This window comes from Podarcis liolepis (genome assembly GCF_965112155.1).
Source record: "Podarcis liolepis genome assembly, chromosome: 7".
In the NCBI taxonomy this organism is placed as follows: Eukaryota; Metazoa; Chordata; class Lepidosauria; order Squamata; family Lacertidae; genus Podarcis; species Podarcis liolepis.
In genome coordinates, this window is record NC_139561.1 from 59408464 (window position 1) to 59423257 (window position 14794).

At 46.2% G+C, this 14794-nt stretch overlaps 1 protein-coding gene and 1 long non-coding RNA gene across 5 annotated transcripts; one reads left to right on the forward strand and one right to left on the reverse strand.

Moving 5' to 3' along the window:
- Positions 1 to 843: 843 nt before the first annotated feature.
- On the reverse strand, positions 844 to 14252 carry DCDC2B (doublecortin domain containing 2B). Of its 4 annotated transcripts, none has more exons than XM_083511646.1 (11): positions 13802 to 14252; positions 9778 to 9835; positions 8314 to 8390; positions 7567 to 7698; positions 6360 to 6506; positions 5876 to 5915; positions 5217 to 5285; positions 3550 to 3727; positions 2094 to 2197; positions 1571 to 1633; positions 844 to 1124 (listed from the first exon to the last, which is right to left on the reverse strand). In XM_083511646.1, the coding sequence occupies exons 1-11, from the start codon at positions 14077 to 14079 to the stop codon at positions 1122 to 1124; spliced, it is 1149 nt and encodes a 382-aa protein (XP_083367772.1). In that variant the 5' UTR covers positions 14080 to 14252; the 3' UTR covers positions 844 to 1121. The 4 variants fall into 4 exon arrangements, with proteins under 4 accessions (XP_083367772.1, XP_083367771.1, XP_083367774.1 ...); XM_083511645.1 differs by having other exon boundaries at positions 844 to 1121; positions 5217 to 5281; positions 5872 to 5915; positions 13802 to 14247; XM_083511648.1 differs by having other exon boundaries at positions 844 to 1121; positions 13802 to 14240.
- Positions 3707 to 6353, forward strand: LOC310710711. Its single transcript, XR_014528206.1, has 3 exons — positions 3707 to 3839; positions 5150 to 5318; positions 6215 to 6353. It is a non-coding gene; the product is annotated as an uncharacterized lncRNA (long non-coding RNA).
- Positions 14253 to 14794: the final 542 nt, after the last annotated feature.

Genomic DNA, 14794 nt, shown 5'->3' on the forward strand with positions numbered 1-14794 from the left:
TTGATCATGAGATGATGAGGTTCCTTACCACCTTCTCCCTTGAAAAGTACTTAGAACTGAAGGAGGCAGCTGGACACCCGTTTCCCACACGATGTGCTCTCAAGGCTCAGATTAATTCTACTGGATCCAACTTTTGCACAAATCCCTTGGAAAAGTTAAGTGAGTACATGCACACTTTCTCTTGCACACCCCTGGTATCTATGATGTTAACTGTCGTAATAATAATAATAATAATAATAATAATAATTAGTTACAGGTAGGTAGCCGTGTTGGTCTGCCGTAGTCGAAACAAAACAAAAATCCTTCCAGTAGCACCTTAGAGACCAACTAAGTTATTGGTATGAGCTTTCGTGTGCATGCACACTTCTTCAGATACACTGAAACAGAAGTCACCAGACCCTTATATAGAGTGAGAGGGTGGGGAGGGGTATTACTCAGAAGGGTGGTAGGAATTGCAGTCGTCAACAGGTTTACCACCCCTATCAGCCAATCACCCATTCCCACCACCCTTCTGAGTAATACCCTCCCCACCCTCTCACTATATATAAGGGTCTGGTGACTTATGTTTCAGTGTATCTCAAGAAGTGCATGCACATGAAAGCTCATACCAGTAACAAACTTAGTTGGTCTCTAGTGGAAGGAATTTTTTTATTTTATTAACTGTCCTGTTTACCCATTCCCATATTTGTGTGTGTGTGTGTCACTGTATTAAACTAGCAAGTATCAGTTGTCTCACATACACAGTCCCATTGAGGTCTGCACCCCTTTCCGCCTCCTGGATCCCACCACCACAGCCCACCTTTGTGATGTGATCCTCAGATGTACATTCCAAAGTAGAGAGCATTCCAGTGCGACATCTTTATTGTAAGAACATCCATAAGATAAGCATTTGAGTCGAAGATTGCACAAAACCAGCATGTGGTTGTTTAAGGATCTCACACACACACACACCTATCTAGGAAAAGCCTTGCCGGGTCTTTGCGCTACCACAGTCTTTTCTCAGGTGAAACAAAGTTTCTTCAAGCCGGATGGAAAGGAGGCTTTCTTGTCACTTCTTCCTGCGAGTCACCAGCAGAACACTGAATTGTGTGGGCCTTCTGTAGTTTGTCAGTATTCTCAACCTACTTGATGCATAAAGAATTAGAAATTAAAAAACAAGGCTAGTGCTGTCTCCAAAAAATATTGAAATAAGCATCCAGAGGGCATTGGAAGGAAGGTTGGACTGGGGTGCAAGTGCTGGAGTAGGAGGGCTGTAGGAAGAGAACAGGGATGGGGGACTTGTGGTGTCCCAGGTGTTGCTGGACTACAACTCCCATCATCCCTGACCATTGGGCCATGCTGCCTGCAGGGGACAATGAGACTTGGGAGCCCTGCAAGATGTGGAGGGCCACTGATGTACCCCACCCCTGTCTTAGAAAAAGGTAACACATGCAAGAATAAATGGTATTTTGTGCTCAAGCGATTAACCACCTTTTCTAAGGTGAAGGGGTTAAACTATGGATATGTTTTTTTCTGTGAAAGGTGCTGCAGACAATATGCACATTTCTCTGAGACAGCTACTTTACTTTACCTTCCTGCGTTGCAAAGCTTCACTTTTGGGCACAACTTCCTCTTCTACAGTTTCTGCAGCTTTCTGGAAAAAAGGGGAGATAGAATTGAAGAGGCCCAGGAGGATTCACAACACACACAGATGGAGAAGTGCTTTGTTGCTCCATACAACAGTAAGTCCCAGTGAAGAAAATGGGACTTGCTTCTGTGTAGAGGGCTGTACAATAAGTTGGCCACAGCCACAAAGCCAGTTGCTTTTTAGAATCGTGGCCATAATTGGAATGTAAAATTTAACAACAGGCTCCTTGTGTGAGGATGGAGATCTAAGAAAGCTTTCAGCTTTCAAGTCAATGTAAAGGCAAAGAGACTCCAACCCAATATTCAAAGTTCTCCATAACTCCTCCCCCCGACACATTTTGAGAGTGAATTCTTCCTGCTGAAGTTTCGACACTCACTGGGATTCTTTGCGGTGGTGACAGTTTCCATTCATAAAATCAATCCAGAAGATGTTGACCTAAAGAGAGGCCCACATAACCCCCTCATACCTGGTCAAGAGGCAATTCCACCTGCGTGTTTTCATCATCTCTGATTTCCTGGGCATTCTGTATCTCTTCCCTTACACCTTTTATTTTGTAAACACTTCCTTCATCTGTAGGAAAATAAAACATTTTGAGAAAACATTCTGTATCCTGGGGCATCCTTACCAGAGGAAATGGGATTGCGAAGGCAGCCTACCCAAATGGCCTGCAAGTCTGAAGTCTTCTTCACTTTGGGGGAATCCTATGACCTTTCCCCTTAAAATTAGGAGCACCCTTTCATTTCACCCAAGAGGTACTTCTGAATAACACAGCTACGTCATATTCCAGAGAAGTTTTCAGCATCTCTCACACATGATGGGATTCACTATGAGAAAACACAGTTCTTGCCACCAGCTGAGGACAAATTCATGGAAGACAGGAAGACGGAACCTTCAGGGGGCACAGCCTAAATTTAAATCAAGCTGGCTCAACCCGAGACCTTCCGCAACCTTCACAGCACACACACCGGTCATACTACATGCGGTTGGGCTTTATGTGAATTCTACCATCTTTATTACTACTGTATGAAGGATAAAGGTAAAGGGAGCCGTGACCATTAGGTCCAGTCGTGACCGACTCTGGGGTTGTGGCGCTCATCTCGCCTTATTGGCCGAGGGAGCCGGCGTACAGCTTCCAGGTCATGGGGCCAGCATGACCAAGCCGCTTCTGGCGAACCAGAGCAGCGCACGGAAACACCGTTTACCTTCCCGCTGGAGCGGTCCCTATTTATCTACTTGCACTTTGATGTGCTTTCGAACTGCTAGGTTGGCAGGAGCAGGGACCGAGCAACGGGAGCTCACCCCGTCGCAGGGATTCGAACCGCCGACCTTCTGATCGGCAAGTCCTAGGCTCTGTGGTTTAACCCACAGCACCACCTGCGTCCCTGTATTAAGGATACTACAATCCATATTATACCAACCAATGAAGACATTTGGTTGGCCTGAATGAATACACTTCCCCTCATAGGGATTTGAGTTTTGATTTTTTAATGACCAATGAGGCTACCTTTGTGTTATGTGCGACATTCATTCATTTATAACATTTGTACTCTGCTCTTCAGCCCAAAAGGCTCCCAGAGTGGCTTACATGCAATCAAAACAAGACAGGCTTATCAGCTAAAAATTCACACAGCACGCAAGGGAAAAGGAACAGGGAGGGGAGAGGAAAATTAAAAACTCAGGCACTACACAGCTGTTCCTATATTGACCAGCTGGCACAATTCAGGGGCAGGTGGGGCCTGATGGAAATGATCCTCCAGCAAAGCTGATTACATTAGCCCTGTTGCTTCCCATCTCTCCCCCTGAGGCAGCCTGAGAGAATGGCTGCCCCCAGGATGACAGTTGAGGGGAGGAAGAGGAGGAGGTCTGGTGGGGCTGGCTTAGCTGACAGATTCCAAGCAAGAAAATCTCCTTTTCCTTTTTACCTTGGTCAGAATTCTGGTTTGAGTTCCTCCTGATACGCCTGACCTGGCCCGGCTTGGCGTGGAAGATGGAGTCTGCCTCCTTGCGCAGGTGCTTCCTGCCTTTCCGCGTCACCGCGGAAAGATTCTGGCTGCTGTCCTTCTGCACAATCCCTGTGGACTGCACTCTCCGAAGGTTCAGCTGCAAGTGTGAGACAATTTTATCATTCTCAGGAGAAATTTATTTCTAGGAGTGGTGCCTTATTTGAGCTGGGAGCCCCACCATGTCCACATTTATGAGTGCTGATGCTCAGGTGAGATGTTTCTTCACAATCACACAAGTTGCCATGGCTGTCACTTGTGAGCTCCTACACTCACATTTCACTGCTGACACAACTAGCCTCTTTCCACCAAAAAAAGAAAGCTAGTGTGGTGTAGTTGTTAGAGCATGGGACTAGGACCCAGGAGACTAGGGCTCAAATCCCCACTTAGCCACTGGGTGACCTTGAGCCAGTCACGGCTTCCCAGCCTAACCTACCTCCCAGAGTTGTGAGGATAACAATGGGGAAGAGAACCATGTGTGCTACCTTGTCACTTTTGAGCTGGCCATCGGGGTTGAGGGAGAAACAGGACTGTTTACACACAACAATTGCTAAGGTGGAAGACACACCACAGAATGACTTTTCCCACTCCATATTCTCATGCTGAAGCAAACTTGGGGAAAGGGTCCCCACAAAATAAAATGGCAGACTTGGGTAGCTAGAGAACAAGTGCTTTCAGCACATCCATCATTTGTCATCACTCTCTAGCTCTAGAGGGTAGACTCAATGGCAACCTCATGGAGATTTCTCCACTTTGAAAACGCACCATCTCAAATCAGGGTGTGGAGTCTTCCTGGCCCAGTGGGCCTGTTGACCTTCTGTTCCCACCCTCACAGGGTCATTACGATGCTAGCTGCTTGGGGGCTGCAGCAAGAGGAGCTTGGCAGGCCGATGCTTGGCAAAGCTGCATTCTGGAGGGATTGGCTGTGCAACCATGGGTTGAGTTCACCTGCTGATGGGCAATGAACCATGATCAAGTGCCCCACAGGGAATTTGGTCATGCAGATGATCTACCTACGTCTATACCTGATGTTACATTTGCAGAGCTAAGCAGGATCCAGTATGGTTTAAAACTGGATGAAAGACCATGTGTTGAGATTACTGCATTGCAGGGGACTGGACTATAACACCTTTGGGTTACCTTCCAACTCTGCAGTTCTGTGAATCTATTATTCTATATGACATCAGGTATGGGAAAGATGGGTGTAGTTTGGGGAAAACAGTCTCACAGGCCAAACTGGAACCCACACAGGACCAAATCTGGCCTGGAGTCTGGAGATTGCTCACCCCTGTCTTACATTTGTCCCAAATGGCCACCATTTGCTTTTCGGGGGGGGGGGCAGATAGAAGTATTTAATGATGGAAGGGAGAGATACATACAATAAAAACATGTTTTTAAAAATATGACATCAATGAATTTTTAAGGCTGCACAAACCTTAGGGGGTCTTTGTTAAGTTCTTTGCAGTAATATTATTTGTGCACTTTTACTGATGACCATGTAATCACAAGCTCCCTTTTTCAGTCAACACGAAAGAGAAGCGTGAGGAGAAGCCCCCATTTCCCCAGAGCTGCTGTTTGTGTTTCTCTACCTGTTGTGGCGGTTCAAGAAGTGCTGAGTCACTGGACCCCTCTAGCGGAGCCAGGTGGAGCTTAGCTAACTGGAAAAAAGAAGATATAAAATTCACACCAGGGTACTAGTGATAAAATCAAATCTATTGTTAACTTAACCCAAGGCTGCTTCATTTTAAAAAGACAGGCAGACCCAGAGGGCTGGAATTCCAAGTAGAGGAACCAAAGCCTATCTCTACATTTCAATTGGGTTTTGAGCCGTGGCAATGGAAAGGGCAGACTTTTGTGGCACAACATCAGGAAATCCTACGCACTGAGATTTAGCAATGTGAGATTTTAGCTTCCCTGGGATCTCTTTTATTTGATGAAATGGGGGTGGACGAGCCCAATACATCACACAGGGAAGCAAGCGTTTTGCAGAAATCACACTATTTTTGAAGAATCTAACATCTTCAGATGGTCACTGGAAACCCTTTTAAAAAAAATGGATTTTTCCCAGAAAGGGAAAATCTAGAATAAAATATTTTTCTCATAAAATATCGTGAGAAAAAACATGGGCTGGCCATTCTGCATGAGCACCACCAAACCCACCATATGACACACCGATCCATCTGGAAGTCTTTTCCCCGCCCTTCCCCCTTCAACCAGCACCATCCCTGGGGAAGTCAGCAAAACTTACCCCTCGATTGTGGCTCATTCGTCTGCTATTTGAGTGGTCCCTGTAATCATAGAAGCAGGAAATTCACTGCAGCCCACACCCAGATAAGTTTAGTTAGGGAAAGAGGGTCTGGATAGGTAAGATTTATTTTAAAATAATAATTCTTATAGTGCTAAAAAGTTGCCTTTGGTACGTTGTTATATCTGCTATTATGTTGTTTTACTATGTAATTAGGACATTGTTTTTGCACTGTTTGATTGTGAAATGCATTCCTGTTTCCTTGGTTGTAAGAGCATAATTTGTTTTGTAGAAAAGCGTCCTACAAATATGATTATGAATGATTTTTATTTTGTTTTAAAGGGCTATGTTTGGAACAAGAGGGACTGAACAAGTTTTAGCAGCATGAACACAACCACAAAGGAGTGGGGAGGGGCTGGTGTTTACAGACTTGTAGCCATCTAAGGAGTGGCACTTGAACCAGCCCCCAGTGACTTCAACCACCTACCGAATTGGCTGGTGTGTTATCTTTGGGGGCACTAGCAATTCAAAGTAGGGCAGGTCTTTGTACTTCTCCAGGCCCACCGCCACGTAGTAGTTGCCGCTCACCAGATCTTCACCAGTGGAGACGGCATCGCCATTGAGCTTGCAGAGCCTGGCCAGAGACAGAAAAGCAAATATCTACAACAGGCAGGGAAAACTAAACGGGGAACGAGATTGAGGATGGAGAGAAAGTTCTATATTTGAATGGGGAAGGGCCATAGCTCAGTGGTGCAGCACCTGCTTCGCATGCAGAAAACAACCTTTGCATGGGAGAGCCACTGCCAGTCAGTGTGGGCAATACTGAGCTAGATGGGCTAATGGTCTGCCCATCTGAAAGTAGGTTCCTGAAACTTCACTATAAATCTGAAGTGAAACTAGCAAACCAAAATGCTTACGAAGCCTTGAGAACCGACTTTGCACCTTTCTGCATTACTGTAAAACAATAATAATAATGAATTGCTATTCTATTCAAACATTAAACCTACAAAACAATGTGGGTTTAAATGTCACTGTCTTCCCTTGAGAATTGTGTTGACAGCCTGGGAGTTTGAGCAGAATTGCCAAATTATAGTTCCCTGAATTCCTTGGGAGGAAAACTATGACAGTGATGCCAATATAAAACAGAGTGCAGCTCTCTTCCTACAGACCACGTAGTTGCTTGTAACCCCCAGTCAACAAACCTTGTTGCACATATTCCTAGGAATGGGCACTTTCAGAGGAAGAATCTAGCCATGCCAATTACTTTTATTTATTTATGGCATTTATATCCCACCTCTCCTTCAAGCTCAAGGCGGGATTCTTCCCCATTTTATCCTTATAACAACCCTGTGAGGTGGGTTGGGCAGAGGCCCACCCAGTGAGCTCCATGACTGAGTAGGGGTTTGAACCTTGGTCTCCCACATCATCATCCAATGCTCTAACCACTACACCTTTGGAAAGGCAGCCCCATACTGCAAGCATCTCATTCCCAGCTGGTTTTTCTACTTGTAAACTACTTAAAAGTCTGTTTTGGCATTAAACAACATATAAATAGCCAGTGTTCCAGAATTCAATAAATCCCACATAGAGGTGCCTCCTAGAAGACAAAAACCTTTGGGTCCATTTCCCAAAGAATCTCGTTACTGGAAAGTGAAAGGCAGGCAAAAGGGGTGGAGCTTGTTCAAAGTACTCACCTTCTAACAGCCCCAGTCCGCAGGTTCGCCTTGATTGACAAGATGGACAGGACGGCGCTCCACTCCTGCAGGGTGCTCTTGTTGAGGATCAGGCGGAAGGGGGGGCTTAGCAGGTCCCCGTTGCGGAAAACACTTCAATAGAGAAGCAAAGGGACAGGCTGCATGGGGCATGATTTCCATAGTCACCTGTATGTGTAAGCTCTCCATTCCTTTGGGAAGGGGTGTGGCTCTGTGGCATGGTTGCATATGGAAGGTCCCAATTGAAACCCCAGTGGCACCTGGTAGGGCTGGGAGAGAACCTGGCCTGAAACTTTGGAGAACCACTGCCAGTCACTGTAGACAATGCTGACCAAGATGAACCAGTGTATGAGTGGTATACACTGATGGTATACAATGACGACCACCAAATCCACCAACTACATACAACAAAACAATGCCACTGTTGCTTCAGGAACCTCCAAGCCGCCTTGCATCCAACAGGTACTCAATTCAGATTTATACATTTTTGTTAACCACACACCAGCTAAAAGCAGCACGAAGCCCTTGTGCCAAGAAGTTTACCCCTATAACAGTCAAGAAACATGGCTTGAGCCAGGCCTGGAGTGAGGGACGGGGCATGTTCTGCCTTCAGGACCCTTTCCTAATAATCCCTGCACTCCCCCCACCACCACTGTCCAAAGAACATTTGTTTTAGTTCTCTACTGCTCCAAAGGGAAAATTGTCAGAAGCAGCCAGGGAGTCACTCACTGTATAATGCAGGGCAAGTTCGCCTGCTTCCTCCACTGTGTCGAAACGGGCATCTTCTGGGGAATAACTGGGTAGCTCTGAAGACCAGAAACACCAAAATTGTTATTGACAACAAGAGATCGCCAGCCGTGCTCTTGGTGCTCTGCAGATAAGCATAAACGGAAAAGAGAGACCAACAGGGGTCTCTACCCCAGCAACCTTACAATCTGATTTTTGGAAGACCAGAAGAGGGGAAGGAGGACCAAGTCTGACAAGCGACGGACATGGGGTGACTCAGAAGACCGAGACAGCCCAGGAAAGCCTGACGGGTTTATGCATTCTAAAGTTCAAACTCAGAATTTGAAACCAGACAGCCAACACCATGTTAAATGGGCTGCTGCCCTCCCCGCTAAGCCCAGAACTATGGCACACAGCAGTGAGTCATTGTGGCCTTGGCAGGCCTGTTCCTAAGAGGCACTGCTAAGACAAGGTCTTTCTGTTGTCATCAACACAGAAAGAAGCCTCTTTCACAATGGCTTGCTGAGTGCACATCCTGCTGCTATAGTGACTAAAGCTTTACTGTATATACACACAGCTCAGTTGGTAGAACATGAAACTTGATCTCAGGGTCATGGGTTCAAGCCCCAAGTTGGGCAAAAGATTCCTGCATTAAAGGGGGTTGGACTAGACCCACGTGGTTCCCTTCCAACTCTTACAATTGTATGATTTTTAGTCTTGTAGGGTGGATGGGACCAAAGGGGTTCCACTCAGCCTGAGGAAGATTCAGACTTTCCTCCACAGATTTACTCTTCAGATTCTTCAGAGGTTAACCTATATAATTCATATCATCATCTTCAATGAGTGGACCATTCTGTACCCCACCACTGCTTTCGTCCTAAGTAGAATCACAACAGTGATAGATAGTTCAAGGTCTTGTTGCTATATTTAAGAGAAAAATCAATAGGTGGATGGATAACTTACTTGCATCATCCACTAGGCATTGCAATTTGTGTACAAACACACACACATTATTATTATTATTATTATTATTACTACTACTACTACTACTATTTGTACCCCCACCCATCTGCCCGGTTGCCCCAGCCATTCTGGGTGGCTTCCAACAAATATAAAAGCATAATAAAACACCAAACATTTAAAATCACTTAAAGCTGTTTTCTACTGAGCCTAAAAACACAGAAACAGAGCAGTTCAGAGCCCTCTTGCAGGTTTGCTTCACTGCATTGGCTTCTCAGCAACTGGACTATATTGGAGTGGGTGGGCCAAGCAGAGAAAGTAACTTTTCCAGACTAAGTCTGAAGGCAAAGCTTATTCTTTTGCTTCCACAGTGCCTAATATGCCAATAAATATTTCTAAGTTGTTTTTGTGTGTGTGTGAAAACCGCTTTAAACTGCTCATCCTTTAAAGCAGTATCAGGTTCTTACAAACAGCCAAGGCCTTTCCCTGCCCCACTCTGGAACTCACCTGCACTCTGTCTTTCTTCTGGTTCCCATTGAGCTGCTTCATTCCAGGGTTTAGATAGCTGTCAAAGCAGTGAGGGAAGAAAATGAACAGGGTGAGCAAGCAGAGGTCAAGTCCCAGCTCAAGTCTGGCTCACTGATTGGGTTTTGAAAGTCTACTGTTGCCAAGTCTCACTCTCCCCTGCTATGGATTGGACATGTAATTTAGCTTTACAGCTTCTTGTTTGGGGGAATTAATGTCCCCTGACAAAACCAATGTGGTCTTTATAAACAGCAACATTTGGGTGATTAATTAAAAAAACTAGTTGGATCTGCAACAAAGTGCTGCAGTATATCAGGGGTGCCCTCTAGGACTTGCAAGGGTGAGCAGGTAAGCAGGCACCAGCAGCACCATGGCCATTGCTGCTGCTGCTTTATTGCCAGTGTTCGAAATTAGCCAGGAGCCAGGTGCATTTTGAACCTGACTATCGGCCACTTGCAAACAAATGAAGATGCCAGGGAGCCAGGATGGCGCCTGACATCTCCATAATCTGGAGGTACATGCCTGGGGATCATTGGATCTTGATTGTTTTCACACACTAATATCACATCCTGTAGAATTCTATCTGTTATATTTTATCTGCACAATCAGAACAAATTTCTAGAACCAGGTTTTTTTTCCTGTGCAGCCTGAACAGGAGTGGTGAACAACATTAATTGTTGTGCAAACCTAAAGTTACGGTGTTCCCTTGAATCCCGCCCCTCTCCCAGAAAATAGTGACTCTTTGGAGGCAACCAGACAAAGCCAGAGTCACTATGGTTTACAAAAGCCAGAAACGACCTCCAACTTCGTACTGTAACAGCCCACCAAAATGCAAACTGCCAACAGCTGCCTCTCTGTCTCACACCCACCTTTCTCTTCTGCTAACATCCCTAACTGTCAACGACCATTAAAATCCCCTGACGCTCTTGAGGAGCAAATAAAGACTAGGGTCCTAATCCAGTCTCTAATATAGGATTATGACTACTTCTACAAATTATACACTTTTTGGCCCAAAGGCCCCCAAAGTGGGAAACGGCATGTTAAAACAAAATATTTCTTTAAAATATTTATAAACTGCCTACTCCCATAAAATATATTAAGGCAATGTACAACAATGCACGCACACACCCATAAAGTGCCACAAAACAGTACAAAACAATCATAAAAAAGACTGGCTCGCCTTTTTAAAAATTTAAACAACTGAACAGGCCTGTCGACATAAAAAGATCTTCAAGAGACATGAAAGTCAAAAGCAAAGGATGCCCTCCTCTGGTTAATGGCAGTGATCAAGCTGGTGTCCTTATTTCATGGAGTACAATAAATGCTACCATCAAATCAGCAAGCAAAGGCAGCCAAATCACAAGAGGAAAAGCTTCCCCAAGCAAGATTGCTTACAGGTGACTTCACCAACCCTCCACACACAGCACCTAGAAGAGTGTACAGACAATAAGAACCACTTCTCTAAAAAAATGAGAAACACTTCTAGAAATATTTATTAAGTCCAACATGCCCCCCCATTATTTCTAGCAAAATATAGCCCCTCAATAGAAGCCTCATTAGACTTGTGTGTCCTGTCCCTCCGAAACCTCAGCCGTGACCTCCAAAGTCAAAAGCACTTGCAGAAAGGTTCTAGTTCTCTCCTAATAATAATCATAATGATTCACCTCAGCCACTCTCCACAAGTCTCAGGCTAAGGGCTGAGTCACCTCTTCTCTCTGGGACCCTCCAAAAGCCACTAGACTTTGGACACACACACACCCCTCTGTTTTTGGCCATGTTGGCTGGGGCTGATGGGAGCTGTAGTCCAAAGCATCTGAAGGGCACCAGGTTGAGGAAGGCTGCACTAAACATTGACCACCAGATACACCGCTCTTTAAAGCAGCCCTTTGTTACCTGCCAGTAGATTGGCTGTATTCCCAGCAGACTGGGGGATAACAGGCACTGAAATTCAGACTGTTCCGTTACCTTGCACATCTGCTTTGTAAGTCAGGAGCCCATGCGTACACAATACTTGCTGGGGATAATGCCTGTGATGTTTGTGGGCTGACATCACAGACTTGCTGCTGTCACAATCCAGGAGGGGAGTCTCCCTGGGACACAACAGCCCATTGTGGGGCCTCCTGTATCGATACGGGAATCCCAAATGGGAAGGGTGTTGCTGTGGCACTCAGGTCCTCCTTGTGCGCTTCCCAGAGGGCCAGAGTAAGAACAGGATGAGAGACCCTCCAAGTGCCCCTATTTTCCAGGGACAGTCCTGGATTTACAGAATGTCCTACTTTTCCTCTTTTCATCAGAGAAATGTGGAAGGGGATGCAGTTATGCGACCCCTGAGCTAAGGAGATAAGTAATTACAACCTTTAGAATGGGGTTGCTATATTCCCAAAAGTGAAAATCCGGACAAAGTTGTTGACCAAAAAACAAGTAAGTCTTTGGGCCCTTGGGGGGATTTTTTAAAGCGTTTTTATTTTTAAAATCACCCTAGTTGCCTGGACACCATTTTGACAATGATTCCCAGATGTGTCCAGGAAAACCCAGACATATGGCAGCCCTACTTTAGAAGACATCTGAAGGCAGCCCTGAATAGGGAAGTTTTTTAATGTTTAATATTTTATTATGGTTTTTATATACATTGGAAGCCACCCAGAGTGTGGCTGGGGCAACCCAATCAGAGAGGTGGGGTATTACTATTACTACTACTGAATAGGACGTCCCTATTTTCATCAGAGAAATGTTGGGGAGTAAGGGGTGATGGGCTAGATTGCCACTGACCTGATCATAGAATCATAGAGTTGGAATAGACCACAAGGGCCATCGAGTCCAACCCCCTGCCAAGCAGGAAACACCATCAGAGCACTCCTGACATATGGTTGTCAAGCCTCTGCTTAAAGACCTCCAAAGAAGGAGACTCCACCACACTCCTTGGCAGCAAATTCCACTGTCAAACAGCTCTTACTGATCCAGCAGGTGGGCTCTACTTATGCTCTCAACTTCCACTCATGCCATCAGGACTCATGTAGGAGATCCTGCCACAAGGAGGCCGGAGGGTGGCAACACGAAAACGGGCCTTTTCCGCAGTGGCTCCCTGCTTGTGGAATGCTCTCCTGAGAGAGGTTCAGTTGGTGCTTTCATTATACACTTAGGTGCCCAGAGAAAACGTTCCTCTTCCACCAGGCCTTGGGCGGAATGACATCCGGTGCCCTTTTAAATGTGTGGTGGGTGGGGGGATTATTGGGTTGTCTTTGTTCTTATGCTTATGTATTTTGTGTGTGTTTTGTATATGAGAATTTTACTATGTGAACGGGTATAGGGCAGCATGCAAATTTAATAATAAACAAATAAAATACCATGTGCCAGCAGAAGGAGCTCTTCGAGGGAGTTTTCTTATAAGACGACTTGCCAGACACAGCGAGATTCAGTGTCTATTTCTAGTCACCTCCCAAACATATTCCTAAAACGCTCACAGCCACGAGGCGGCTGTACGTGAAAACAAAAACATTGGATAGGCTCAGGGACAGCATACAGGAGAAAGGGTTAACTCTGTTTGGCATGGTCTTTCAGGTTTAAATGACCTCCCCCCGCCCCCAGTCCTGTTATTTGCTCAACAGCAGAAAACGTGCACATTGAACCAGCATGTTTCTCTACAGAGCTAACTGCAGCTTGGGAAGACAATTTTTATCTAGGGAAATGGTGCGGGACAGCTGGGTTGAAAGCTTAACTCCCCTTTACACAGTCCGTCCGTCCCCCCATTCCGGCAGCTCCTTTCAAATAAAAATCTGGCACCCTGCAGTGCCCCAGGTGAGAAGACACCCTAATTTTTGGTAGGAAATCAATGCCCTCATACCTGACTTCATCCCTCCCTGCCAGTCAACATAGCTAACAGGTTCACAGTCAGTGGAGCTGATTTTCTGCAGAGAGCCTGGGATTATTTGGGGTTGGGGAGGGGGGCAGATAGTCTGCTGCCATCGCTATGGCAGGCAACACAGCCAGCCTCCAAGTGCCTACTCACTCCAGTCTCTTGAATCTCTCAAAGCCTCCTGCAACGTACTGGCACCCGTTCTGCAGCTCGCCCAGGTCGGAGACCCGATGACCGTGCCGGGGGGTGTAGATGCTTCTGATGGCCGTGGGGGCATGGATTGTGCTGGTCACCTCGTTCAAAAAGGCCTCAAAGGTCAGGAACCGCCGGTGGCTCACCACAAACTTCCTGCCGTTGAAGAAGGGGTCCCCGTTGCGATACACCATCACGTTCTTGGCCACAGGGGCCACTGCCACTGTCCCTGAGCTCATGTCCCTCTGGCCTGCGGGTACCAGCAGATTATCTTGCAAGTCCCCTTGGCCAAAGTTGGAAAGCGGAGCAATGGGGGCGGGGGACAATCCTAGGGAGCTGCCACCACTGCAAACCCTTCCAGTCTGAGCAGGGCCTCTTTGCCAAGGTCTGTTCTGAGAGAGCAAGGCTTGCCGTTTCCATAGCTGCCAGCTCAGCAGGGGAGGAGGAAATATCCTTGTCAGGCCAGGAAGCTGAGCCACATCAAGAGCGAGAGGGAGGGAGGAAGAGAGTGAGTCACTTTTGGCTTGCTATGGACACCGATCCTCCCTTGAACAACATTCACAGTCCAGGTTCCTTCCTTTGACTTCAGAACCTATCCAGTTCTCAGGCCTGCAACATGGGAAGCACTTGAGCATGTGCAGAGTTCCTCCCACCTGGGATTATAAGCGAGGCTTCCAGGCCCTTCTCACTTACGTTGAGAAGTGATGCCACTGGTGGACACAGCTTGGGAACGTATATTTTCACACTACAGTGGTGCCTCGCAAAACGAAATTAATCCGTTCCTCGAGTCTCTTCGTCTAGCGTTTTTTTCGTCTTGCGAAGCAACCCTATTATCGGCTTAGCAGATTAGCGCTATTAGAGGTTTAGCGGCTATTAAAGGCTTAGCGGCTATTAAAGGATTAGCGGCTAAAAGGCTATTAGCGGCTTAGTGGCTTAGAAAAAGGGGGGGGGGAG